The 27,733-nt window shown below is 44.3% G+C and overlaps 1 protein-coding gene across 1 annotated transcript in view; it reads right to left on the minus strand.

The window, feature by feature from the left end:
• LOC125688321 (collagen alpha-1(VII) chain-like) overlaps positions 1-21,717 on the minus strand; it is a 96,474-nt gene extending 74,757 nt beyond the window's left edge. The window contains exons 1-11 of the mRNA XM_048934306.1: positions 21,632-21,717; positions 10,840-10,973; positions 7,728-7,908; positions 7,121-7,280; positions 6,646-6,739; positions 5,362-5,535; positions 4,335-4,495; positions 3,130-3,259; positions 1,594-1,710; positions 968-1,123; positions 387-503 (exon numbers count right to left, since the gene is read on the minus strand). Coding sequence (XP_048790263.1) covers positions 387-503; positions 968-1,123; positions 1,594-1,710; positions 3,130-3,259; positions 4,335-4,495; positions 5,362-5,535; positions 6,646-6,739; positions 7,121-7,280; positions 7,728-7,908; positions 10,840-10,906 — 1,357 coding nt within the window. The 5' untranslated portion in view covers positions 10,907-10,973; positions 21,632-21,717. The remainder of the gene's footprint in view (positions 1-386; positions 504-967; positions 1,124-1,593; positions 1,711-3,129; positions 3,260-4,334; positions 4,496-5,361; positions 5,536-6,645; positions 6,740-7,120; positions 7,281-7,727; positions 7,909-10,839; positions 10,974-21,631) is intronic.
• Positions 21,718-27,733: the final 6,016 nt, after the last annotated feature.

Genomic DNA, 27,733 nt, shown 5'->3' on the forward strand with positions numbered 1-27,733 from the left:
TAAAATATGCCATCAAGCCTGAATTTCTAACTCCTGCTCCCCCACACCAGCAATGAAGCTATGTTTGGGCTCAGAGCATGGAGAGGCTCCAGCTGCAAATGCAGATCTGTCTTCAAACACAAAAATCTGCCTGAGAAAGAGGGTACAATATGGAATGATGGCAGATTAAGTCAGGTCTTGGTGCAACAGACCCAAAAAACCTGGGAATCATTTGAGTTGGAAGGGACCTTTAAAACTCATCTAGTCCAACTGCCCTGCAGTGAACAGGGAGACCTACAGCTAGCCTTTGCCAATTGTTGCATGCTCAGCAGAAAACTGGTCAGTGCTTCTAGTGCCTCCCCACCTCCCTGACCACCAATGCTTGCACCCCGTTCCCATGCTTTTACCTGCTGATGTCCAGGTGAGCCTGTAGCCTGTTGCTCCCCGGACAGAGCTCCACCGCATCTGGAGTGTATCAGTGGTCTCATTCTGCAGCAAAATGCTCCTCACAGGCAGGGGCTTCACTGGAAGGACAGGGAACAAATATTTCAAAGTGCATACTGACCAACAGAGGACTTTGTTGGCTGCCCTCCTGGTGCTGTTGTCTCCACTGATTGGAGAGGGATTTCCGAGGGCTCTGTCTTTGCCTGGAAGGACGAAAGCATCTTACGAAAATAGTGATGAGAAAACCTAAACCTATGGCCATTGCTTTTCAGGACTGATCCTTCACGGGCAACATTGCTTGCTTTCTGCAGCATGGGCACATAACAGATCTCCTTCCTTTCCTCTTGACTGGTGTGGTGTGGCCACATCCCATGCATGTGATGAGGGAAGAGCATGGCTCAAGGATGGACTTAGGAAGGACCTGTTGAGCAATGCTCTTTTGGTGCACACTTGCCACATGCCCAATGGTGGGGTGCTTATCAACAGCAAAGGGCGTGAATGCAGTGCCCAAGACAAGAAGGAGTCAAGGAGTCAAACCTCTTACATGTTCTCCCCATGGCAGTCACGGGCTGGCTTGGACCCTGGGGGTACACTGCATAGATGCTGATGCTGTACTCTCTATCCTCCTGCAAGTTATCTAGCACATGGGAGGAGACATCACCCTGCAGAACCCACTCGTAGGTCATTCCAGGTCTGTTGGCTGAAAAACCAAGGAGAAGAGTGATGGTGAAGCCTTCCCAGTGCCTAAAGTCTACACCCCATTGCAACGTACTCAAGGCAACAGCAAAGAGCATGCCTTTGAAATTTTGCTAACCCTCGGGTCTGTAGTTAAGACTTGATGCATCTGTGCTGTCCCCAGCCCCACAAACCACACAGAGGTGAATGTTGGCTATACCAAAGGCTTGAACTCATCCCACATGCACACCAAAGCAGGCACTTATGAAAAATATCCAGGGTGGTAGAGCGAACAGTATAATGCATCCACACCATCATCCCTATCTCTTCCTTCAAAAGATTCTTGTCCTTCATTCTAGAGGAACTATACTGACTGGAAAAACTAACTCAGCTTTATTCTGGAGTGATATCACTCTTTTCTTGGATGAAAAGGCACCTTTTCTGCTCTCAGGTCACTGCTCTTTTCAAAGCAAGCTCCAAGGAAACCAAACTCACCTCCAGGGATGTAGACTTTGTAGCCTTCCAGCTTGCCCAAGGGAGGAGTCCAAGCAACCTTCAAGCTAAAAAGTCCTTCTTCAATCACACGGAAATTAGTGACTGGAGGCACTGGTGCTATGGGGTACAAAAATTGATGGAACAGTGCTTTAATAGAGAGCCACATCAAAGACACCTGGAAAAGCTTTTGACTTCAAAGACAAAGAGACAAAACAGCGAGCAGCAACATTTCTCCCTATTCTATCAGCCATATCCTCAAAAGTAAACTCTTCCCTTGATCACAGCCTTGTCCACTTGAAAAATGAGCATAAAAACCCCATGACAGAGTGCCTGGGGGCTTCCTCTTTGAATGGTGTTGGAAACTGTGAAGTATCTACCCACAGGGCATTGTCTCCTGAGCAGAGAAAACTCCGCAGTGGTTTCAGGCAGGCTGAGCAAGAGCACATGAATCAAATGTTACTTGTACCTATGGATGCGACTCTTAGAAAGAGGAGCCCATTTCGATCCAGCCAGCCATGGCAGGCAGATTTATAGCTCCTGCCTCTGCCTTCACGTTGGGGATAATAAGAGAAGAGATCAAATGACTTTATCCCAACCCATAGAGCCATTCCATCTTATTTGTGGCAAGTACATATGAGTCAACCTTATTGAGGCTCTTTATTTATTCATCCTGTCAGAGATCTTCCCTCAAGAAGACAAACAATTTAGACATTGCGGAGATAGGGAGAAGAAGTAAAAGAAAAGGAAAAAGGAATCATTATTTTCAAAACCCCCTGGGCAAAGCAGGCTTGGTTCTTCATGCAAAACAGAGGGAGGAGTACAACTACTGTACTCCTTTAGCCTTTACATCATCTGAAAGTAGTGGAGAGATTTCTGGGCCAAAACTTGCTGAATTTGTCACTTCTGACCCAACGTCTTACAGTCCAGGGCTTGACCAAGAGTCCATTTACTTTTTTGTTTCCAAGAACCTCATTGTTACAGCCAGCAATATGACAGCAAAGGAATGTGGCATGGCCGACTGTAATCCAGGAGATATCTAGATCATTTCACAGGACAGAGATCACTACTTAGGACATTTCCTAAGGGCTGTGATCTTGCTCCCTTGGTGTTCTCCTTAAGTGAAGTGAAATTCTAAGTAGTACACAATGCCAACCCAAAGTTTTTGGTCCATCTGCTTCCAAACCAAGATATTTAGAACGTACATCTCTCCATAAAATTCATGTTTCTAAACACATGGTCTCCAGAAGCTTCTTTCATCCTATGTACATTAGAGTTACAGTAACTGAAGCCCAGCCTGGATTCATCAAATTCCACATCACAGCACACGAGATGAGCTATCCAATGGGCTGTACACATGGCACATGGTTGGGTTACTCTGCATCTGCTCATAGTGCTTCACTCCACACCAGGGACGTTTCTATAGATGTTTCTCCTACTCCTACATCCCCCACTCCTTGGGTGTATGATACTGATGTGGTTTCTTTTCCTGTGCCCACATGAACAAGAAGATGGAATGGTTTCAGAAGAGACACTCACTGGTTCTCCCCTTGACCGCTGCTGACTCTCCGAGGGCATCTGCATACATGGCTCTCACTGTGAAGACGTACTTGGTGTTGGGTTTCAGATCAGTCACCAGCACAGTGCATTTGTCACCATCCACCAAAATCTGTCACACAGGCGGACGAGAGTTATCATTACATCTCTGTGAGGGTAGAAGATTCCCACATTCACAGCAGTTTAGAAGCACAAGGCTTCTCCTCTAGTGCAAGGTGCTTCCATGAGCAGGATCAGTGCACTGCAATCCTTGAAAGATACCCAGGCTCTCAAGGGACATGTCACTGACACGGGATAACGCCAAAGCTGGATCGCATGCAGTAGAAACTCCATGAAAACAAGAACATTCACAATGGTGAGGGTCCCCAATCCTCACCTTAAAGAAAATGGAGGAAAACCCACTATTTTTGACAAAGAGAGTTTCTTTGAAGCTCATATAGGGAAATTTCAATATTGCCTGAGGGCGAAAGAAATAAACATAACTTCTGTGTTTTTATGATGTTCTTATGAGATTCTGAAGCAGTCAAGGATGATCATTCTTGTTAAATGCAATCTGAATAATTAATACAATTAATAATCTTAACTTTAATATTTTATGCTTTCATAGGTTTGTTCTATTATTAGAAATGAAAGCTTTCAGGCATACATTTTCTATCCTTCAGTCCTGCTTTGTTCAGTGACCAAGCTGTCCCAGAGTGAGCTGGTACACAGCATCATCCTTCTCACAAAGATATGGGAAAATAAAAATGTGCAGAAACCCTACCAAGATTTAAGGATGGCAACAAGAGGAATAGGAGCTGCTGTGGACTTATTTGAGAGGTCATGTCACAGAAGTAGGGAAAGAAAGGAGTGGTTCCCATTGACTTGTTCTTATCCATCCCAACAGAGTTAATGACAGCTTGTGTCATATTCTCCTTCCTTTCTTCCTTCCCTGCCTCACTCCCATAGTAATGCCATCATGCACAAACAGTCGACACATCTGCAAATTCGATGGTCCCCTATAGACCTTCACTTCAAAAAAAAGCAGTTTCAGCAATTTATTGGGATGCACTCAGCCACGACCTGGATGGCTGAGTGACACAGTGCCATCTCCCACCTGGACTGTGCCATCAACAGCCTCGGCAGAGGATTAATCTCCAACACTGTGAGCACAACTGGGGCTCTACAACAAGGGAATGCAAGCCTACCTGCTGCTGATCCTCCAAAACTGGCTGTCCTGAAGGCAACAAGGGATACACATGGACACGGTACCCCATCACCCTCCCTGTAGCTGGCATCCACGTGAACCTCAGCGAGCTGTGGCTGTGATCACTGACATGCAGATCCCAGGGGCCGATGATCTTCTCAACTGCAAAAGAAGATAAGAAGGGTCTTTTGTTTGGGCCACGATGGCACTGGTGTTGGATGCGTGAAGGTCTTTCACTGGGGGAGTCATAATATTCAGTGCAGAGAAAGAATTTGGTGTTGGACTTTATCCACAAAGTTCTCCCAAGCTCTGCTCTAAGCTTTTTTAACTTATCGTTTTTGGGTTCCAAGAGAACAATAAGAACTCATCGCCACCACCTCTGGACTTGGACATCTGCATCTTTTGGGAGAGATCTAGATCTCTATTGGGATCTTTTTATCTGCTCTTCGCATCTTCGTAAGGATGAAAATTATACCCAAGACTATGCCATCACAGTTCACCATGATAAGCCCATCATGAAAATCCCAAGGTGCAGAACTACTGCGCCAAAATATTGCTACTCTCCTGTCGAAAAGACAGTAAGAACTTCAGCATCTGGTATCACAGAATCATAAAGGTTGAAAAGACAACAAAGATCATCCAGTCTAACCATCAACCACCATGTCCACTAAACTATATATTCAGTGCCACATCTCCATGTTTCTTGAATGCCTCCAGGGACAGTGACTCCACCAGCTCCCTGGGCAGCCTGTTCCAATGCATTACCACTCTTTCGGAGAAGAAATTTTTCCTAATATCCAACCTGAGACTAACCATGGTAATGCGGACAACAAGCAAAATGCATAGGACCACTGCTCCTGAGCAACAGATGCTCCACTGAGCTGGTTGCTCCTCCAGGCTCAGCCAACCCATAGAGTTCCCCTGAGATGAATGAGAATATGGGAGACCCATCTCCATGGTGTGGTTGGCACATCTATGGAATAGGAATTGCCTGTTTGGGGCGGGATAAAAGGAGAACCCCAACAAACCTTGCACAGGTTGTTTGATGGGCCGTGGGGGCTCTGAGGCAGTGAAACAGAGCCTTCGTGAGAGTTTTTGGGCTGCATTGTGGAGCAGGTGAAAGTCATCAACATAAATCACATGCTCTGCTGTGGGTTCCGAAGCTATTTTGTTCAGTTCATGCTTGTCAGCATCTTTAATTCCTATAGGAAGAAAAAAAAAGAGAGAAAGGAGGACCCCAGAGACTCGCAGTGGAGGAGGTCAAGCATTAGTAAAAGTCTTTGAAGAATGAATGGGACAAATGTACTGGAATGGAATGGAGCCAAAATCTGGGTGGGGGATTGTGGAGCAGGTGTGGCCTTTTGCACAAGGGAAAAGAAGCCAAGTTTGTTTTCAGAGGCATATTAGAGACTGCCCAAGGGGACCTGGCCGTTAATGGGATGCTTTGGGTGGACAGTGAAAGGGAGGAGGGTAGGATCTGCCTTCATTCTCCCCATTAAACACAGAGTCATTTCTGTCCTTCTGACAGACAATCAGACAAAGAGAGTTTGAGGAGGCTGTGTGAAATTTTTCGGGTTTTCCAGTGGCTGAATTAAAAAAAAGTAATAATAATATTAAAAATAATAAAAAAATCAACCATAATTTTGTGCTTCCATTGGTCCAAATTAACCTAGCTGCTCTCCACAATAAAACACCACCAACTCTTTTTTCTCCCCAAACTGCTTGGCAAAGAGAAGGGTTTGACTTGTAATAAGTGGCTTTATTTGGCTTTTGGAAAGGGGTTAAAATTTTTCCATGCCTATGGAATTATTCTGATGGACAACTTAACACAGCTAAAGTCAGTCTCTAAATCCCGTTAAGAGAAACCTTCAAATGTGAAAAAAAAAAACACCCAAAACATTTCATTTTTGAAAATGCCGCATCAAAACATTTTGACTTTAATGGAACTATTTATTGAACTCCTCCTGAATTTGCAAGTCGTTTTGACAGATGCAAAACCACAGATATCAACTGAATAAATCAGCAATCGACAACAACAAAATCCAAGCACAGTGCAGATGTGATTTTCCTGTTCATGCAGTAGTTGCTAGTGGCTGTGCCAGGGGACGGATGCAATGTTTGGAGGTAGGTGCTGTTATACATCTGCAGCCTTCCCTGATGTGTAGATTGTGTACAGTGTTTGTGCACACTGTATTTGGTAGCTTAGCATGTCTAGAATCTAGTTGTAAATATCTCTGTTCATTGTAGGGTAGCTGGATCTTTGAAGGTTCCTTCCAACTCAAACAATTCTATGATTCTATGTCCATACATACCTACAGCAAACACGGTCACTCCTGCATCCTGCAGGACTTGGGCTTTGTCTTCAACCAAATCACTGGATTTCCCACTTGTGATCAAAACAACTACCTAAAAGAATTGGAATCAGGGCTAGAGAATGAGAGAGCACAATATGAGGAGTTCAAAGAGTCAACTGTAGGATTTCCAAACCAACATCTCAGATCTCGGTTGAGATTTAACCCACATGAGTTAGGAAGGAATTAAAACACAGATGCTTGAGAGATAATTCAATCAGTCCTTTGAAAATCTGGGCTTGCCTCTCTTTCTGCCATAGACCTGAACCTGAATGAGCTTATAAGTGAGGAACCTCAAAAACAAAAACAAAAACAAAAACAAAAAACAGATAGGGTGAATGCAACCCAACTGGCTCATTCATGCCTGGGTGAAACATCAGAACTCTGATCCCTACTGAGTGTTACATCAGAGCAATGGTAGAAGAAGGCTGCTTACCTTTGCTGCATCCTCTCGCAGTGTATCTGGGCGAGACATGGCATGAGCTGCAAATGCCAGGGCAGACCCCACTTTCAAGCTATTGCCTTTGATTGAAATTTCCTGAATTGCCACCAGCATTTCTTCGATGGTCACATAGTCTGTCAGTTCAATACACATCCTGGGAATGAGAAATGGGGGAATATGGGTGAATAAAGGGCAAGAAAGTGTTGTTATTACAGCAAGGATGCAACATTAATGGTAATGGCCAACAGTGAGGTTGACACTTAGATGGTTACACAAGGCTTATAGGTAGTCAGAATCTTCTTTACAGTGGTCAGGGAAGCCTTCTATCTTAAAACAGTATCTAAGATTAGAGAGCGGGGAGTTTCTTCCGTCTGCATTAAGTATCACCCTCCCTATCTGGGAAAAGTTCCCCATGGCCAAATGTCTCTGTACTTTGCTGACCTTGTTAGGGGTTGAACTCTTGCTTTGCTCTTGCAGCGGTTCAACCAAGTAGCAAGAGCCCTTTATTAAGAGAAATAGTTTCTTAGCAAAAATTGTCCCCATCTAGAGCTGTAGGGCTATAGGAACCCGTGTGCTGGTGGTAGAGGATGCACTGACCCACCTTGGTTTCTCTCCATAGAGTGCCACTGCCAGCCGGATGCCTCCTTTGCCCATCACCACATTCTCAAAGGAGCGGGCCACGCTGCTGATGAAGTCCTTGAGCAGTCGGGAGCTCTCTCTCCCTGCACCCTGGGATTGCCCCACGAGGAACAGGACATCGGCCACCTCTGCTGTCCTGCACACTGAAGGAGAAGAAGGGCAGAAAAGTCCATCTCATGAGTTGGACTCAATGATCCTTATGCGTCCCTTCCAACTTGGGACATTGTATGACTCTATGATCTCACCACACAGTGCGGCAGCCAGGAAAGAAACCCTTCATGTGAACACCTGAAATGTTACAGCTAAGAGAGAGACCCTCATCATCTTATAATCAGAGACAATGTAAGTCATCCAATGCACCTGTAGGGCCACCTAAAAGAACATCTTCTAGACTTGCATGCAGAGAGCCTGGGACACCCCATGCATTCAGATCTGCAATGTACTCCTCTTGCTAAACTTCCAGCACAAAAAAAAAGTCATTTGCAAGGAATGAACAATTTGAGTGTTTTTTTCTGTACAAGCCAGAACTAACCAATGGCAGCTGGCAGGGAACGGACAGGTGTATGAGAAAATCTGTTTAAAGAACATCAACTGTTTAGTCGTTTTAAATTTAATTTCACTTTCTTTAGGCATTCAATAAATACATTTCATGGACACAAATCTGGTGACTTTTAGGGATGCTTAAATTAAAGACTGCTTTAAAAGGGAAATTCAAAATGTCTATTTTCTTTGGCATTTCTCTCTTTTACAGATAGATGCTGAGTTATTACTGTTGGCCTGCTAAAAAGTGGAGTGTTCTGACTGCTGGAGGAAGGCTTCCACAGCAGGACTGGGGTCAACCTCTTCACCTTTTTTTTTCCATTTTGTTTCACTGATGCTTTGGACTTCATTCACTGCCTTGACTTTCAGCTGGGGACCCAACCCACACTCATCCAGGTTGAAGCATTTCCCGGGGAGAAGTGCTAGGTGGATTTTTCTCACTCTCTCACTATAGAAAGCCCATTTTAGCTCATCCTCTCTAATTTACCCAAGTTTTACCCCATTCCTAAGAGCAGGTTTCCTGTAGAGATTAGAAGGATGCAGGTTTTGTGCTCTCTTTCATTTCTACTTGTCCCTGATCAATCCCTTTGGCCACACAGCAGGAAAAGAGCATCATTTGCTGGCTGCAAACAGATATCTGTCCACAGCTCTTTATTGCCCAGGGTTTTTCATTTCTTCATTTTTCATTGTGCCTCCTGATGCTGAGCTCTTTACAACTTAACAGTTCTGTTTACTACAGAAAAAAAAAAAACCATGACTGGCTCTTTTTGGTTTAACTTACCCAACTGGAAATACAAAGTACTTTCCCCTGACAAAAAATGGCAGATAATTATTCCAATTTTCCTTTCCAGAGCTCCTTTTTAAGATCTCCTTTCCTTTCTCCATAAGTGCCTTTCAGCTGAAATGTCAGGGTTGTCTTGGAGGCAGCTCAGCCATTAACAGCAGATCACCATAAGCTTATTTTTGGATCAACCCCTCTCTCCCAAAGCCTGGACCTTGATGTCCCTTCTATCCCAGAAGACTCTGAGAGAAAGCAATGCCAATCCTTGGCTTCCTCACAGCTTTCCATGTTATCCATAACCTGTGTTATCATGAGAAAACCCCAACAAAAGCTGAACAAGACTGAGAACACTTTCCAAAATCTTTCCCAGAATCACCCACATCTTGGGGTTCTGTGTACAGAAATTTCCTGGAAGATCTGCATCTTCGTAACCAATCTGAAAATCTTGCTCAGAATGCTGTTGATATCAGAGGGCTATCTATCTCTACATCCCAAAACCCCAGAAAGAATCCTCCATCCATGACTTGTCCATGGGAGTCTTGCTCACCCTACAAAATGCTCCCACCCTTGTTTGCATTCAGGGATAACAAGGAGAAAGACAACGGTGAGCTGCAGGAGTTCCATGGGATTAAAAAGAGAAGGTCGGTGCCCTGTTCTCTACAAAGGGGCAACCAGAGCTCATTCTGTGAGACACTAAGCCAGAGGGGGCTGGCTTGGCAATGAAACCCAAATGCATTCACTACTTGGATCAGGTGTATCTGAAGCTGTCACTGGAAACATGTTATGTGAAGCATATTTGAATTGGTACCTTCTGGAGAAAATACCAACACAGACAGCTATATTAATCACCAGGGAATATGATTTTATTTGAAATTTTCCATGCACCTCCAAAATTACCACGTTTCATCAATCACAGGTTTGCCAGAGACATCTGTAAACATTGATTTATTGCACTGTTCCCAGCTTCAAATTAAATAGCATTATAGTCGAGTATATTGGCTTAATTGACGGACAGGAACTTAATCAAGTTAATTTTGCCTTTGATGCCAAAGCTTCCATTAACTCCTTGTTGAATGCACTGAATTTACTCCAGGTGAATTTACACTTTCACAGCTTGAGGGCTTGTTCCTGCAGAAGGATTCAAAGAGAAGGGCCCCACTGTTTCATACTGAGCCCACGGCACTCCTGGGAGCTTGCAAGGAGCCCTCCCTTCCCACAGGACCCTGAAGCTACAGAGACATGGGCTTGATTATGCTGTAAGTGTTTGAAGCTCTTCTCCAGGATCCCTTTGGCTCCTGTCTTTCAGATCTGGTTATTCCTCATCAAAAACTCTGTGGGTTTTTGGGGACATTGGGGAGCCAGGGAGGAGGTAAGACAATGTTATCATAGAATCACTGGAGTTGGAAGGGACTATTAAGGTCAGCTAGTCCAACTCCCTTGCAATGAACAGGAATATCTACAGCTAGATCGAGGTGCTCAGTCTTACTCTAGGGAGCAACAGGAGGTTTCAAGGCTACTTTGAGATCTTCTGCCTCATGTCCTCTGGTTGGTGGCTTGTACCAGCTTTCAGAGATCACTGTTGGCCAGCCATTCCCAACCAAAAAGAAGATCCCTAATGAAAAAGTCAAAGGAACCAGCACTACAGCTGCACCCCATACTCGCATTAGCAAAAACAGTTGCTTGGAAAACACTTTTTTCTCCTCAGTGTGTCATCACCACCCCCAGGGGTCACATTCACCCTCTTACCACATACCTTCGTGAACAGCCATGGCTCTGTAATGTGCCATGGCTACTGCCAGGGCAAGGATCTTGGCATACATTTTCTTTTCCCTTTGGAAGAGGCCACACAGTTCCTGGAGTCAACACCCAGCCTGGAAATTCATTCATCTGCAGGAGAGAAGAGGCTTTAAAACATGCCATCTGAATGAGATGCTCCTACCTGCTTGCAGTAGTAAGGGAAGCCTTCTTCCATCTACCAAAGTTCATCTTGACTTAGGGAATCAGCCTTAAACTCCTCCTTAAATTTCCCAATCACTTTGCTGAGGCTGGCTACAGGGGAGAGCTCTGCTTTGTTTTCCCAGCATCTTTCTCTGACAGCACCCTTCTTCAGGCAGTAACAACCATCAGCAATTAAACCTAAAGGTGAATATTACTGCTGCAGTAGAAGAGGGAAGCATCTGCTGCCTCAGTCACATGGGGAGCAAAGATCTGTCCATGAGCACCATTGCAGACATCAACCACTCACACTTTATCAGCCTGTTTTGCAAATATCCTCCAGGTCCCTAAATCCCATGCCTGGAAATCTATCCTATCATCATGGAGAAGTCAAAGAGACCTGAAAGCTGTGGTTCTGCTCACAGACAGTCCCCAAACAAATGCTCATTAGGGCTACAGAATAGCCCTTGGCAAAGCAGTGACTTATTTCTATGACATAATAACTACAGCGTTGCAAGAAGGGGTTTTATTCCTTTTTTTAGCGGGCAATAAAAATTTGTTCTCCTGTTCTGAGTCTCACCTGCATGTCTGGGGCTGAGCAGACTTCAAAGGGAGACATGGACTATTTCCAGGGTGGAAATTACAGACGTGGGGAAAAGATGAGCTTGATGACTTCATCTAGCTTTTTGCCATGGATGGAAATTTTCTTACAGCTAACCACATTCAGCTTCAAAATTCCACTGCATTATAGATTTGATCCCTTTTGGAAAACAAGACTAGGTGTGGGGTAGTCCAACCTAAATAAATCCCTATGTAAGATGAAGGTCAAGTGTCCACCTTAAAGAAGGCTGTTGTCACTTTGTTTATCATGTACACCAGCCTTTCAGACCATCAGGACTGAAGTGTCCCCAATGTGTTTTCTGTCTTTTTATTTCCCTCTCTATTCTAATTGCTGTCTGTACTTCAAGATCTTTGCCATGCAGTGATTGACTTGTGCTGCATACTTCCTTCCTACCTCCAGTGCAGTTGTTGTGGAAAGGAGTTCCGGGTGAAATCAACAGCAAAAATAATACAATCACCACAATTTGTAGGCTTTCAAAACATTCAAATAAAGGCTTAACAACAGGATCAAGCATCTAGGAAATCAAGTATTGGAGCTAAGATCTGAGACAACTGTTTCATCCCACATCTTCTGCAAGAGTCACATTATAAGTTTTGATGAGTTCACCCCACCACCTCTCAACATCCTTCTTGCAATGCTAACCTGACAGCATCCTCTTTTCCCTTGCTATTTATTTAATTCTCAGCTATGCAGTGCAGGGTCTGTTCTGGACCACGAGTGAACCCAGCACGGAGCACAAGAACACTCATCAACACCTTGACATGAACATTGAGCCATTGACCACAACTCTCTGGCTGTGACATCCAACCAATTCCTTATTCACCAAATAGTCCACCCTTAGAACCCACATTTCTCCAATGTAGAGGTAAGGATGTGATGCGGGACCTTGTCAAATGCCTTGCACAAATCTGGGTAGGTGACATCAGCTGCCCTTCCTTAAACCACTGATGCCATCACTCCATCATAGAAATATAAACAAGGTGAAAGATAATTTAGATTGTAAATACATCACTTTTTTTTTCTGGGAATATATGTATTTAAAATAACATCAGAAATGCTATATATTATGCACCAAGGTAGCTAACATATCTACTTCATGAGCACATATATGGCTGAGACTGAAGCCTGCTCTCATACACTTGCTGGTCTGTTTGGGGTAGGCATCCAGAAAAGCTTAAATGCTAACATACATCTCTCTCCCTCCTTGTAATTCCAAGAAAATATTGTTCTGTTCTTAAAAACTTCCTTGGCAGAGTGATGAGCCACAGGAAGGGGTCCATGGTGATGTCCTGGGAGCAATACACAGCCAAAGGGACAAAGGACAGAACTAAAAGCACATCTGAATGATCAGCAATTGCTGTCCATGGTCACACATACACAGGAAATTAAAAAAAAAAAAAGGCCTAAGCAGCCAATAAATAAATCTGAGGTTTTGCAGTCCCCATGTGCTATGCCAAAGCACATTTTTAAACATCTGATATGCAATTCTTTTCTTTTTTTTCTTTTCTCCTCAGTACTGTTTAATGGTTCAGCACTGAACAAATACACTAAGAATTCGCATTGCAAAGGTGAAAGAAAGGATGCAATCCCATAGATTTCACATGTTCATGTGCAGGGATGAACTCATATATGCAAACTTGCATGCAAGTTGAGCTTTTACACGTTACATTTTTGAACATGTTGGACTTGTGCTGGGTACTGCATTGGCACACCTGGATTTGCTCCTTCCATGCATTCCATCTTTCAGGATGCAACATTCTGTGTTGGCCAAGACCAATGAGGACTGCCATTTGCTGCATCATCCATCCTAGGGCAGCTCAGTTCAGTTTACCACTTAGGTGTCACCACAACACTCATTTTATGCATTAAATATTAGAAAAATGCAATCCAGCAGCTCTCAGCTCGTCTTGTAGACAATGACTGTCATCACCCTTGTTAAAGACCTCCTAAATCATTACAGAGAGCTACCAGGTTTAGTCGGAACAGGGCAATGACCCCATAAATTTCAGGGTTTTGCAAGCAATCCCAGTAATTTCTTTTATCTTTTATAGTGCCTGGTAAATAATCTATAGGAACAAACGTCCCCAGGTCCTCTAGGAGAACAAATAACCTCCAAACTCCAAAATGCTGAGGGACCAAGTTCTCCCTTTGCCACTCCTGGAACAGAAGAGTGAAAAGCATGACAAGAGGGGGAAGGAAGGAAACAGGTCTCACATACTTAACAGCAGTGCCAGAGGCTGAGCTGTTTCTCTGAATTTATTTTTTCCTGTGTATATGTTTGTAATAAACTCATACTCCATTTTGCTTTGCCAACAAATACGGAGATAAATAAATAACTCCTGTCAGCAAAGTCTGTCTAAAAATGATGGGACTCAGTGGGTTTGCAGACCCATCTGGCTGATGCTTGCCTCCTGTTTGGCTGCATCTCTAGCTGGATGCTATGCTTCTTTCATCCCTGGATCTCCCATAGCAGATGTTCCATCCACTAAAGAACTATCCCTGTTGCATACAGATAAAAAAACCTTCATCACAGTGCTATCTGGGCACCCAGAGCTTTTCCAGATGATCCACTCAAACTCACATCCCTACGCTTACCACCGTGCCATGGTGCACATCACACAACCACACAGATCCTCCACCTCAAAACCCAGCAAAATCTTGACAACTTCAGTCAAATCTGACAAAGGAAAACAAATATTGGAAATATTTTCATACAAGTCTCCTGCAAACAGCTACCTGGGCAGAGGAAGCATATCCAAGAGGTAATGGCCTTAAGTTGTGCTCAGGGAAGGTTCAGGTTGGATATTAGAAAAAATTCATTCTCAGAGAAAGCGGTGAGGCATTGGAACAGGCTGTCCAGGAAAGTGGGGGAGTCACTGGAGGTGTTCAAGAAACATGGAGATGTGGCACTGAGGGACGTTGTTAGTGGGGGTGGTTGGGATGGGTTGATGGTTGGACTTGATGATCTGGAAGGTCTTTTCTAGCCTTAATGACTCTATGGTTCTATTTGCAGCCACAGCACTCTAGGGCTCCTGTTCATGGAGCATCATCAGGGACATCACAAAATCCTACTGAGAAAGCTCAGCAGCCCCACAGGAGATCACACTGAGGTGTGTAATAGAAATAGTGAGGTTGCCCTAAATGAAGAATTAATGGGAACTTCAAGAAGCAGCAGAGATACCAGCAGGACAAGGGTATGAAGAAGGTCCAATATTGGATGGCATCGGTGTTAACAGATAACTGAGGTCCTAGCACATAGACATACCATTTTGGAGGACAATGAAGGAAAACGAAGAGACAGACTGCACCCAACCCAAAGCAAAGGCCAGGCACAAATCATTTGAGTGTCAAGATGAAAGATAAAAATAAGGACTTGAGGCTTAGCACACCAACAAGGATTCAAAGGATGGAATAAATCCTAATGGCTCATAAAAATGGAGCGAAAACGTCACAGTTTTTCCCAGTTCCTAAAAAGTAACAAGAACTCACTCAAAATAACCAATGTAAGTAAACTCAGGAGGCAGGTTGAAGGTGCAATAGCTGGTGTCAATTTGAGCAATATCAGCTTTGCAAGCAAACGTGTTCATAATTTGCTGCAGAGGAAATTCCAGCTCAGATTTTTGCTCCATCCCATACATCTCTGCTGTTTTAAGACTTCAGGTGCCATACACAACACACACCCTGATCTGAACATATAGACTCTGAGGAGTCCGCACTGAGCCTCCTCTGGTTACCAACACCTCGAACCCCTGACCATCAGATAGAAGGAACTGCCATGAAGTGAATTGATCTTTTTTGTCCCAGAAAGCAAACTGCAAGCCCTGCAGCACTTGGCATTCCCTACCCAAGGCACCTCCTGCTCCCCAGTGCCAATTGCATCCATGCTACCAGGATATCATAGAATCATTAAGATTGGAACAGCCTCTAAGATAATATAGTCCAACTCATGCCTGTGACTGCTCAAGACTGTATCACTCAGTTATGTTGTATAGGCATGGACATCTCAGAAGAAGAAAGTGCAGCAAGCCATGAGCTCATTCACTGCCATATGACAGAGCTAGTATCATGGAACACAGTGTTGCATCTAGACATTAAGAGGATGGATCAAAGTGGATGCATCCTCCTGAAGCACCCCCTACTGTTAGTGAGAGCTATGGACTGGATGATCTTTTCCAGTCTTGGTGATTCTATAATTCCACAACCCCAGAACTGATCAGACTCTTGCCAGATGATATTTTGAGTAACACATATCCATTCACCCCAGGTGACTGTATTTGACCACGTGAACTTTTTAGAGCAAAGCTCAAATTCTGAAATTCTGATCCAGCACCATCCCTAGGCAAGGTGTACCCATAAAGAATGTCCCAAAGGAAGCCTGAAGAGCCAAGAAGCTGCTATAGGGGCATACATTAAGGCATCTCTCATGCAGATGCTCGTATTTTGGAACAGGCTGCTTGGGAAAGAGGTGGAGCCACTTTCCCTAGAGGTGTTCAATGAATGTGGAGATGTGGCACTGAGAGATGTTGTTAGTAGCCACAGCGGAGATGGGTCAGTGGTTCTCCCACTCTGGAGGGCCTGCCCTCTCTGTTCCAGGTAATTCTGCCATGAAACAGGAGAAATTTAAAGCGATGAAAGGAGCAAACACTGCAGCACAGAGCCTGTTTAAACAGCAGCATCAGCAATAACAAGAAACTGCTGCTTCTTGCAGAATGGGTAAATAGCTAAACAGCTCCCCTCCCTCCCTCAGAGCAAGAGCTTTGAGCAAGTGTTTTGTAGATTTTTTTTATAAAATATATAAATATCATTGATCTTCAGATTTAAAGGGGTTGCTCTGCCTAGTAATGCTTAACAGAGATGGAGAGAGGAGGGGGGGAATCCTGAGAGGCTGCTCAATAAAAGAAGATGAAGTGAGAGTGGGAAGAAGCCTATTTTCTACTTCAGCACCCAAATGAACGTGCCTGGTTTGTCTAAAGGCAACGACTTTCAAGGGCTGTGCTGACTACCCGGCCCCACTGACTCACGGTTCGGACACCACAGCTGTTGATTCCCCAGGAAATGTCATTGTGGAAAGATGGAGCTAGATATTAAAAGAGGACAGATTGACATCTCATACAGGAGTACTAATGAGAGCATGGTAAGGTCTGGCTACAGCTTTTCTGTAAGGTGGAAGATGTGTTTTAGGGAGAGTTTCTGCCCCATGCATCAGTGTATCTCCAATATCCTTCTCCAGGACTCTTTGCAGTTGTTCACATCAGCATCACAAAACACAGGGCAAAGCACAGGTTAGGATTTGTGCTGATCCAGTGGAAACATCCTCCTGGGGGCAAAACAACATTGAGAAGAGATCTCAATGGACATTTTGGGCATTCCTTTCTAGGCAGTCAGTAGAAAAGTAGATGAAAAGGTGGCAAACAGCTAACTGGAAGTAACTGGTAGGTCATACCTCTTCCCCTACTATGGAACAACTTGAGAAGTATATCCAATTGGGGCTGGTTTTGCCATTTTCCACCCCTTACAGAAAATATTCATACAGCTTCTAGGACCACTGGATAGAATATTTCGGCTTAAAAGCACCAAGGAGAAAAGCAGAAAAATATCTTATAAACCCAAACCCTGGAAATGAAAGCTAGACTGCTTTTTTCCACACCGTGGTGACTTCCCCACACATCAGGTTTTCACATTAACAATAGTAAAAATACCTTCTCAGCTAAATCTAGAAAACTTTCCAAGCAGAATCACTGAACTGCTCAGAAATCTGCAGTTGGATGTTGGCTGTGGTGATCATCTCCATCCAATCTCCTTCTACAAGAGATCCTGTTTGGAGGGGACTGAAAGTTTTGCTTGCATAGCAAAGGAGGGTTTGGTGGCTTCCCTCAGCCTCTCCTTACAAAATAATGCAAAGGGTGCAGTAAAGGTTTGGTGTGGATAACTATGAAGGGGAGTTTTGATGGAGACCCTTGGTCACCAGAAGTTCACATAATACAAATGGCTCTGTCTTGACCCCAGTGGAGGAGTCCACAAGCTAGAAAGGAACACAATGCAGTTCCTACTTAAACAGTGAAAATTTCACTCAAAAAAAGTTAAGAGAGACACCTAGTAATGCTCGAACCATCATTGCATAAATAGGAAATACCCCCAAAACAATTCAGCTTCTTCCTGCCACCTCCATTCATTTTAACACTCTGCTTTGGAACAAGGCACCCTGCTTCATGTTGCAAGGTTAGGAGAATCCCTTCCCAAACATGACACAAAGACCCACTAAACAGGTCTCCCAGCATTCATAGTTTGAGGATGTTTGCATCTTCTCCATCCTATTACCATCTGGGACATTCATGAGATACAACTACTCATTAATCTGTCTTCCCATAGTGGAGGCGAAAGGTCTGCCCTGCAGGATTATGCATCAGCAGTGTCAAAGGCAATATTTCCAGGTGGGCATGTAGATGTTACAGGCAGGGAGATCAATAGAAGGGGAGGTTAAAAATAAAAGGGTTAAGGAAGTCAATGGATGAATGGATTGACTGCTTGGCTGGCAGCCAGGTCTGCATTGCTCGTGTTGCTCACTCTCAGGCTGGCTGCTTTCCAGGAGGCTGTTTGCTTTGCAAAGTGCCCCTCAGCATGACTGAGGGGAGTGGAGACAGAAAAACATCCCAGCCCAGGTGCCACATCCCCTGAGAGCAGAGGAATCTTGTTTTTGGGGCAGGAAAAATTCTCCCTGCTGTTGCTGGACCAATGCTGGTTCATTGCCTCCAACAGATTTGTTCTGCTCTTGCTGAGCCGAAGACTGTGGCTGATTGTTTTGGAGCAATAGAAGGGTGACTTGTGCATGGGACTTGCATGCCCCATTTCCTCTTCAGGACTCTCAGCCCTGACTCTCAACTCTAACAATCTGCTCCTCCAACCCTCCAAGCAAACCTATAGAACCCACATGCCACCCTAGTCAATGTGTGATACCATGTGATACCATGAACCCAGGTCATGATGATACCTGAGAACTGCACTTGTATGCACTCCCTACAATGAGTATTGACCCTGAATCTTCCCAAAGATCTCCTGGCATGATCATTAAGCAAACACCAATCACAGACTTACACTGACAGCCTCTGCTGAGTAAGATGGAGCCACCACAAATCTCCACTTTTGTTTTATAATGCAGAATAAACCCCTATGAGATTCCTCCTCCCATATTTTCCACACTGCTGAGATGGTGCGAAGGGATGGCCATGTTGATTTGAACTTTTATCTCTGGGTACTGAGCAACAGGATTGTGACAGACAGATATCTCCTTGAACAGACAGCACACAACATAATTCATCATTTTACCTTGCTTTTATGTTTTTATTATATATATATTAATTAGCTGTACCTATACTTGCCGCCTGGTGCAATCATATTTTATGTCCACCATAAATGGGCATTAATGGTTAACAAAAGGAGAACTGGCTTCACTTCTATGTCTAGTGTCAGGTTAGGTTTTTATGGACTGGCTGTACAAACAAAATCAATTGATATGATGCTGGTGACTGGGTGTTGATGAGTAAACTGTACAAGCCTTCCCCAAAACCCCTATCCTCCCACTGTGGGGCACCACAGGGTGTTCATACCAAGGCCTTTGCAGACACAGCTAATCCCAATTTTGGATGCTTCTCTCCCAGAAGTCACTGCTGGGTCTGTGCTCAGCAAGACATGGGAGAAGTGTTTTCAGATGTGGAGTTACTGAGCAAGGCATCCATTCCCCAGTCAGTGCAAGAGCATCCAGTCCTGGAGCCCTCAATAACCAGCCTATGGGGTCCATGAGAAGATTTGGACCCAAACCTCTCATCACTACATGAATTTCTTTACTGCCTTCCTTACACTCATTGGTGAAGTCCAAGATGAACAAATCACCACCTTTTCACCATCACCGCCACCTGCATCACCTCCTGAATTCCCTTCAAGTCTGCTCCCCACCATAGCATGATGACAAGATGACTTTTCCCATGGGCCAGGGGACATGGTACCCACACTATATCCTACAGCAGGGTTCCACACGGCCTGATAAAAGAGCTGAAGGTGTCTTCTCTGTCCACTACCTTGAAAGCAATGGCCAGAGGGACAGAACCATCAGAACTATTTGGGGCAGAAGGACCTGAAAACAGATGAAATGTGAGACAAGCCATGCCAGGCGGAAAAAGCAGACAGCCTTTCATGCACATAAGCTCTCTATCGAGAAAATAGCCCCAGTGCACCAATATTTAAGACCAGGGAGAGCTGACAGAGCTGCTCCATTGAGAAACCTGTAAATGGCCATTATCCAAATAGCCTCTGGAGAGGAAATATTCCACCCCCAAACATTCCCAGCCTCACTGTATAAAACATCACACCTCCAGCTCCTGCCTCAGCCAGGTTCACTCCTCCTGTGGGACCATGCCAGGACCTGCAGGTAAGGACATGTCCCCATGTCATTTATGTCAGTGAAGCACTGGAAAAGGTTGCCCAGAGAGGTGGTGGATGTCTCGCCCTTGGAGGCATTCAAGGTCAGGCTGGTGCAGGCTCTGAGCAACTTGACTGAGCTGTAGGTGTCCCTGTTCAATGCAGGGGAGCTGGACCAGATGATGACCTTTAAAGTTCCCTTCCAACTCAATTCTTTGATTCTGTGCTCCCTTCAAACAATCCGAAGCACTTTCCAGCCTAATGCATCTCCCCACCCATAACCAACCTGATGTTGTTTAGGGCATCAGAGGGGCCACTTTGCAGGAGCATCAGGGAGCCCAAACAGCATCCACCATCCATCCCCTTTCTGGATAGATCCGCTTCTTCAAACATACAGAATGAGATGCACACTTCATCCTACAACCTGATCAGAGCCACACAGACATTTCAGACACCCCATGAATCACCTGCCTGGTGGCCAATTTTCCTCTTTCCCTGGAAGGAAGGCATTTTCTTGTAATTCCTGATCGTAAGCAGAGATTACCTTATTTTGGGCCTGTGATGGCTTGCAGCCAAATGAAATTGTTCATTATTGCTGTTCCCTGTGAGATATCAATTTCAGAGGTTACAGGGAAGTGGTGGGCTGAAGGATCTTAGTCACTATAAACACTGGTGCTGCCGAGATTTGAAAGCCTCTGGGGTGACCAATTGAAAGATCAGGAAAGGAGCAGAGCCACATTGTAAAACTTTATAAACACAGTTTGCATCTGACTGGTCACTGCATCCACTGCAATTTATTGGATGCTACAATCATTACATCTCTGCAGTCTCACCCTTGTCCAGATGTAGGAAAGCAGAATCCAGCCCAGATGTATACAACCTCTCCCCTTAAAGAATCTAGCTTCCCCAGCCAGGAATGGCCTCAGACCGACCCTTTCTGCTATTTCTCTCATAACTCACTGAAATATTAATTGTGTCTGGAGTTATAACTAGTCCTGGAGGGGTTTGCTCCATTGTTGCAGCTTTGATCCAGGACTTGCTTTCAGTGCTAGCTATTTTACCAGCATCCACCTCACACAATCCAATCGAATAAGAGAAAAACTGTTTCTTATTCCACCAGTAGGAAGATAATCAGGGAAGTGTTCTGCCCATTGCAATGCTTGAATCCTCCAAGCACATGAAATTACACGATCAGAACCCAATTCCCCCCACACAGCCTCCAAAAGAAAAAAAAAAAAAAAAAAAAAAGAAAAAAAAGAAAACCCCACAAAAAAAAACTCCCATCAATCCACTGACATTTCTTTACAACATCTGAGACCAGCCACAAGTCACTTCCCATCATAAGGAGCCCAAAGTCACCCCCAGATTCACACCGCAGACTGGTTTAGGTGCTCTGGGAAGCTATGCTGCCATTTGCAGCCCTTTCTTCCCTCCCCACAGCCCCCAGCCTGTTCTCACGCCATTGCTCCTTGAACTGCAACCTGAGAACAGGAAGAGTGGAAAAAAACACAACCAGGCACAAAACCCAACACCTGAGCAGATGGACAGACAGCCACAGGCGGACGGCACCGCTTACCTGCACAAATCAGTTGCAAGTTGGCTTCTCCCCATGGGTAAGAGGGGGTGGCAGCCCTAAGAGCCTGTGAACACGTCAGCCAGGCTGCAGCGCAACTCCCTGCACACTTGGAAGGAGTTATGAAGCAGGAGGAGGGGCTGCTGTGGGTATCCCCCCCACCTCCAGCTCCTTCTGCACTGTTCACAGCTGGGACGAGCACCGGGCATGGGATGCCGCCCCGCGTGCTTTTGGCAGGAATGTGGGAGAGAAGGAGGGGAGAAAAAGGGAGGGGAGGGGAGATATATATATATATCTTCACTTTGTGGGTACAAAATAATAATAAAGCAACTGGGACGTTTGAAAAGGAAGGAGGCGGCTTGGGGAAAAGGTTTAAGGAGGGGGGAAAGTCTCTGTTTGCAGGCAGCTAAGGAGCTTTTCCCTTGTTGGAGAGGATGGAAACCCAAGGAGAAGGGTGCAAATCTAATTTATGGCTCAAGTGCAAGGGTCTGTTGAAGCATCTCAAAATGGGGAATCAAAACACCTCAAATATAATTGTGATTGCACTTTGTTCCATTGCACAACACTAGAGAGCTTTCTACAAGACCATCTCTTAGATGCATTCTTATGGAGGATATCAGCATTGCTATTGACAGAAAAGAAGCTGAGGTACAGGGTGGTGAAAAGAACTGGGATGTCCAGTTGACATATATGGGAAATTACTCCCAAAAGACTCCCATCATATCCTGCACCCAAACCCACAGGAGCTGCATCCTATGGCAACCCAACAAGAGGGTGAAATCCATCCATCCCTAGAGCTCAATCCTCTGGCTACCCAACCAGAGGGTGAAAATCATCCACTCCTAGAAGTCACGGCACTTAAATATAGGAGATTTTATCTCAGAAGACACTCAGAAGGAGAACCAGGGCTTTCATACTACAAGAGGTTGAGCTGCTGGAAGTTGGTGATCACCAAGGTCTTCTCCCTGCACTGATGGTCTTTTTGTAGTGCTGTGTGTTCATGCATCACCATGGTCAAATGCATCCATCCCTGCAGACCTCACAGCCAAGAGATAAACAGGCCAAAAAGGTGAAAGACAGAGGAAGAGTGAAAAAATAGGAACCTCTTTGAGGAAAAGGAAGGGCACTGGTTTGAGAAGCAAAGTGTGAGTGAATCCTTGTCCCGACCCAAAGTCAAAACATGATGCATAAAGTGGTCTTGGAGTTCTATCTTGCTACAGCTTATGGGAGCATCACAGCCTCAGTAATAACCACTTCATGCACATAAGTAAACAGATTTTTTTTTTGCCCATTCCTGCTTCAAAACACCCAAAGGTCTCCAGGATTACACCAACAAAGGACTGCCTGAAGATCCAAGACTTCAGAAGAGCACACCACAAGGCTCAGATTTAACAATTGAATCTAATTGAACCATATAAAGCTCCTAAATCCCTGAATGCCTTGTTACTGGACTGAATAGGCTTAATTTCAATTGCAATTGCTGCATTTGGAAATTAAATCTATTCACATCCCCCAAGTGGGGCAATCAGGACATATTTGTGTTCCAGCAGGGCTTCAACTGCCTTTTGGAGATGTCCAGAATGATGGAGGCCACCAAGCTGTGGGACCACCAGATTCACTGGGCTTTCACTGGACTGCAAATATGCCTGGGCATATTTGGCCTCTTGCTGCTCTGTGGAAATGCACTGAGCAAACAAGTAGGTTCTCAGTGACTGCAGTATCCATAGCAGCTTCCTCTTCAATACATAACAAATTGAGATTTCCCATTGCTTGTGGCATTTTTCTCCCAAAGCTCAGCCAACCTATTGTCTCAAAATCATACACCAAAGTCTTAAACAGGGATATCTCCACACCAGTTTGATCAGGTAGCCCTTGTTTCTCCAGGCATCCAGAGCCCTCCCAGCCTAAACAATCCATCAGAGTATGGCAGTGGGGAATGAACAAGGAGATGGTTAAGTGGTGGACAGAAAATCCCATTTTCTAAACTCATATTTATGACACCTCAAAGGAGACTTAGTGAAGTGCTTTGGATATACAAGTCTGCATGCACAGGACCAAACCTGAAACACCCAGAAGCCTTACTGTGGCTTCAACTCACACTTTGGGAACTGCATCTACAAGTAAAGGCATCTCTGTAGGCATTTGCATTACATCTATGTTCAGAGAGCTGTCTTGAGCAATGAGCCCAAGGATGTCCAGCATCTCCACTGGGCTGTTGAGAAGAGGCCCATTTAACCTTTATGTCACTGGTTACCTTTACCCGAGGAAATGGTCCCAAGCCATGTTGCAGATTTGAGTTAGATCATTGAGAAGTAGGTGGGTGTGATGTGAACACCCAGAGCTGAATGGTGAGGCATACTGTTACAAAATGCTACACCCAAACAATCCTTCTATTAAAAGGATGGGGCAAGGGTACAGAGTGAAACTATTTAATTGTAAAAAAAAAAAAAAAAAAAGGAATAAAATATGTACAAAATACCAAACTCAGGCCAAAGGCAAATAAAAAAAGAACACAAAACTGCACTGAAGTATATTTGGTAGATTTCCAAGAGAGTCTTCTCAGCTACTTCAGCAATCAGCAATATTTTAAAGCAATCAAGTGAAAGTAAGATAAGGCAAACAAAGAGGATCATTCATGTGCAGTTGTCACTTACCTTAATGCCAACCTTTCCGGAAAGGAAAGACTTTCCATTTTCTAAAGTTCAGGCTTAATATTTAGCCAAATGTCTCAGCACTCACACATAATTCATCAGATAAAAGCCAGGAACGCTCCAGCAGTGTTTTCTGATCCCCTACCACTTCTTGCCTCAAAAAGCCAATAGAAAAGAGATCAGATTGTGTTTCTCATGCCCTTGTCCTTCATTGGCTCATGGCCTGGGAAGCAGTGATGGGACCAGTATGGACGCAGCACTGTCCTCATTGAGCTGAGAGCCTGGACAAGGTGTCTGAAGGCAAACAAGATGTTACATGAGCTCTCATCCAAACTAGTTGTGCCCTGAAAATGCCCAGTTCCCAGGGTAGTTCATATCAGTCCCACTTCAAACTAAGTGCTCTCATTCAGCTTTGATCAATTCAGCCCTAAGTTCACTGGAGCAGCTTTTCCTCACAATTTTCCCTGCAGAGCTTTCCCACCACACCACTGCCTCCTGCAAATTGCACCCCTCTGTTCCCATTCATCCACCACTTCACTCCTGACAGAGGTCCTTCACAGCTTAATTTCTTCAGCCTCTTCCTCTGCTTCTCTAATTGCCTTTCCACAGCTTCCAAGGGCACGTGAACGTCTTTATGTAGCCCCACGATCCTCCAGAAACATCTTTAACTATCTGGAACATAGAACTTGGTCACACCCTTCATAGATGTTTGCACTTCTACACAGACTTTTTAAGAAGCACCTGGGCCTATTTCTTATTTCATCCTCAATTCCTCTTTCAAAAAGAAATGTCAACGAATGCTATGCAAAGAAGAAGTGGCACTTCAAAGGAGAAAAGCTGACCTTACAGAAAGCAGGTCCTTTAGGGATGCAGCCTTGTAGGATCACCTCCAAATCATGAGGCTGTATTGAGGCACAAGATAAACCAGAATTTATGGGAATGAGTCATCACAGAATCATTAAGGTGGGAGAAGACCATTAAGATCATCTAGTCCAACCATCAACCCATCCCTACCATGCCCACTAAACCACGTCCCTCAGTATCACACCTACCCTTTTCTTGAACGCCTCCAGGTATGGTAACTCCACCACCTCTCCGGGCAGACTGTTCCAATGTATCATCACTCTTTCTGAGGAGAAATTTTTCCTAACATCCAACCTGAACCTCACCCTGCAGACACTTAACACCTTTAAGACTACTGATAGAAGGACTGTAGCCCCATTATAATGACCTTGTCCAGAGCAATTGAAGCCCAGCTTCACCTGGTCATGAGCAGACAGTGACTTTGCCAGGAGGTGACATTATATGTACAGTATCAGACAACCCTACACAGATTCTGAGTATCATAGGAAATGAGATCAAGGGCAGAAGCCATGAGATACTAGAGGAACTGGGAATAGGGTTAGATGGAATTTTAGTGTGCGGTGTAGGGAATGGAAAGCACCAATCCTTCTCCATGCTCATCCTGATGGATCACAACGGCCATGGACTTTGCAGCCACTTTGGGAACTTCAATGCCCAGGCCTCTGGTGCATGGCAAGAGGATGAGGGGAAGCACTGGGAAACAGCAGGGACACCTTTGCTTCTCTGCTTCGTCTCATCTTGGCAAACCATCTCAGTGCCATGCACGTGGATCTACTGAGGTGTAGAACAAAGATGAGGATATTTAGCTCCCTTCTAATGCATAATAAGGTCTCTGAGTGAAAAACAAGCAGAATGAAACCTGGAGCACTTCTTAGAGACAACTGAACACATATACGTGCACATAGGATCATGATTTAGTGGATATGGTGGTGATGGGTCAACAGTTGGTCTAGAAGATCTTAGTAGTCTTTTTCAACCTTAATGATGACTGTTTTTCAATCTTGTATCAGTCTATGATATAAATGGTATTACAAGAAGTGGGTTATTCTGACCACTGCAGTTTTATATGGTTTCCCCTGCAGACACTTGTTACCTTTTAATTTATTTATTATCAAGCTAAGATTTGCTCTTTTTTCAATGGGGAATGTTGATAGCAACAAGAAATGACCTCCCAGGGAGCCATCCTTAAACCAGTGACATGTTTTTTTGTGTGTGGAAGGTTGCTTCAATTCATTGGAAAAATAATTAGAAAATGAAGATGATATGACTGAACTGACTTCCCTACATGGTCTGTGGCAGTGAGCCACATTAAATTTCCAGCAAGAAACTGAGCACAGCCACTCACATGGGATACCAGGGCAAACATGCTTAGAGAAGTAAAATTTGGCAGAGGTTTGGTATGCAACTTACCAAAGCATGACCCTCTTTATGTGTCCTATCGGAATATAGTGGAAACAACTTTAAATGTTCCCTGTCTATATTATTCATTAGCTTAGAAATAGCAAGTAAAGAAAGAAAAATCATGCAAACAATTTCTTTTTGGACAATAGTACCTTTTAGGTACTTCCAATCTCAGGATGAAAAAGATTTCATGGGAAAAGAGATTTTGCTTATGAGAATCAGAAAAAGGCTGCTATAGTACCCTGGTGGAGTCCTCTAAACTTGTACATCCAAGGAAATAAATGCCAGTCTAACTCAGAGATGCAGTCCAAACTAGTCACAGTGGACAGGCCGAAAAAATGAAGGGGATGGAGAAATGACCTCATTCTGGTAACTGAGTACAGAAGTAGACTGAGCTCTGAATTTCCAACCCAAGAGTCATGTTCTCACCAGTCTATGCAATGCTTTGTAGACCGAAAGGATATGACTTCAGTGCTCCTACCATAGATGTCCTCTAAATAGAGAATCTGTGCTTTTGAGACAGCAATGCAAGGTGGTTGCAAAACCACCAATGCTGGATGACTCTGGCAGTGTGTTCTGGACTCATCCCATTTCAATAAGGAGTGCAGTTCAGGAACTCAGGAGTGCTGGGAATTTTGGGCCACTCCATTACGAGGACAGAACAAATCAGGGAAAAATTCTGCTGCTCAAAAAATAAAAAAACAAACCAAACCAAAAGACACCTTAACTTTGGCTGAAGACATGAAGTATTTAAAGTTTTATCCACGTGATACATCTACTTTCACCATTTCAAAACACATCCTTGAGTCCAGGACAGAGAAATCTATCATTTCAGATGTTCCCAGCAAGCCGTTGCATTCTGACACCAATGGGAAATCAGTCTCTGACACATCCTCCTGCAGCCCAGCAACACCCAGCAGTGAAGCTGTTAACCCAGCATGGCTTGCAAGTGGTACCTTTGCCCCTTGCTGTTGTACAAAGTCTTCCTTGCAGAGTTTAGGAACTGAGGCTGATTACTTTCCCACTCAGGCTGGAGATTATGGCCGTTTTCCCATCTCTTCTGAAAGCTGTTTTCTAAGGCTGCTTTGGTCTATGAGCTCATTCTCATCTGGCACACAGAGCCAGATAGTATTACACTCCAGGAACGGATATTATTTGCAATTCAGTGCATTAGGGACCAAGGTAATTG

The sequence above is a fragment of the Lagopus muta genome, chromosome 1, assembly GCF_023343835.1.
Source record: "Lagopus muta isolate bLagMut1 chromosome 1, bLagMut1 primary, whole genome shotgun sequence".
Lineage (NCBI taxonomy): Eukaryota > Metazoa > Chordata > Aves > Galliformes > Phasianidae > Lagopus > Lagopus muta.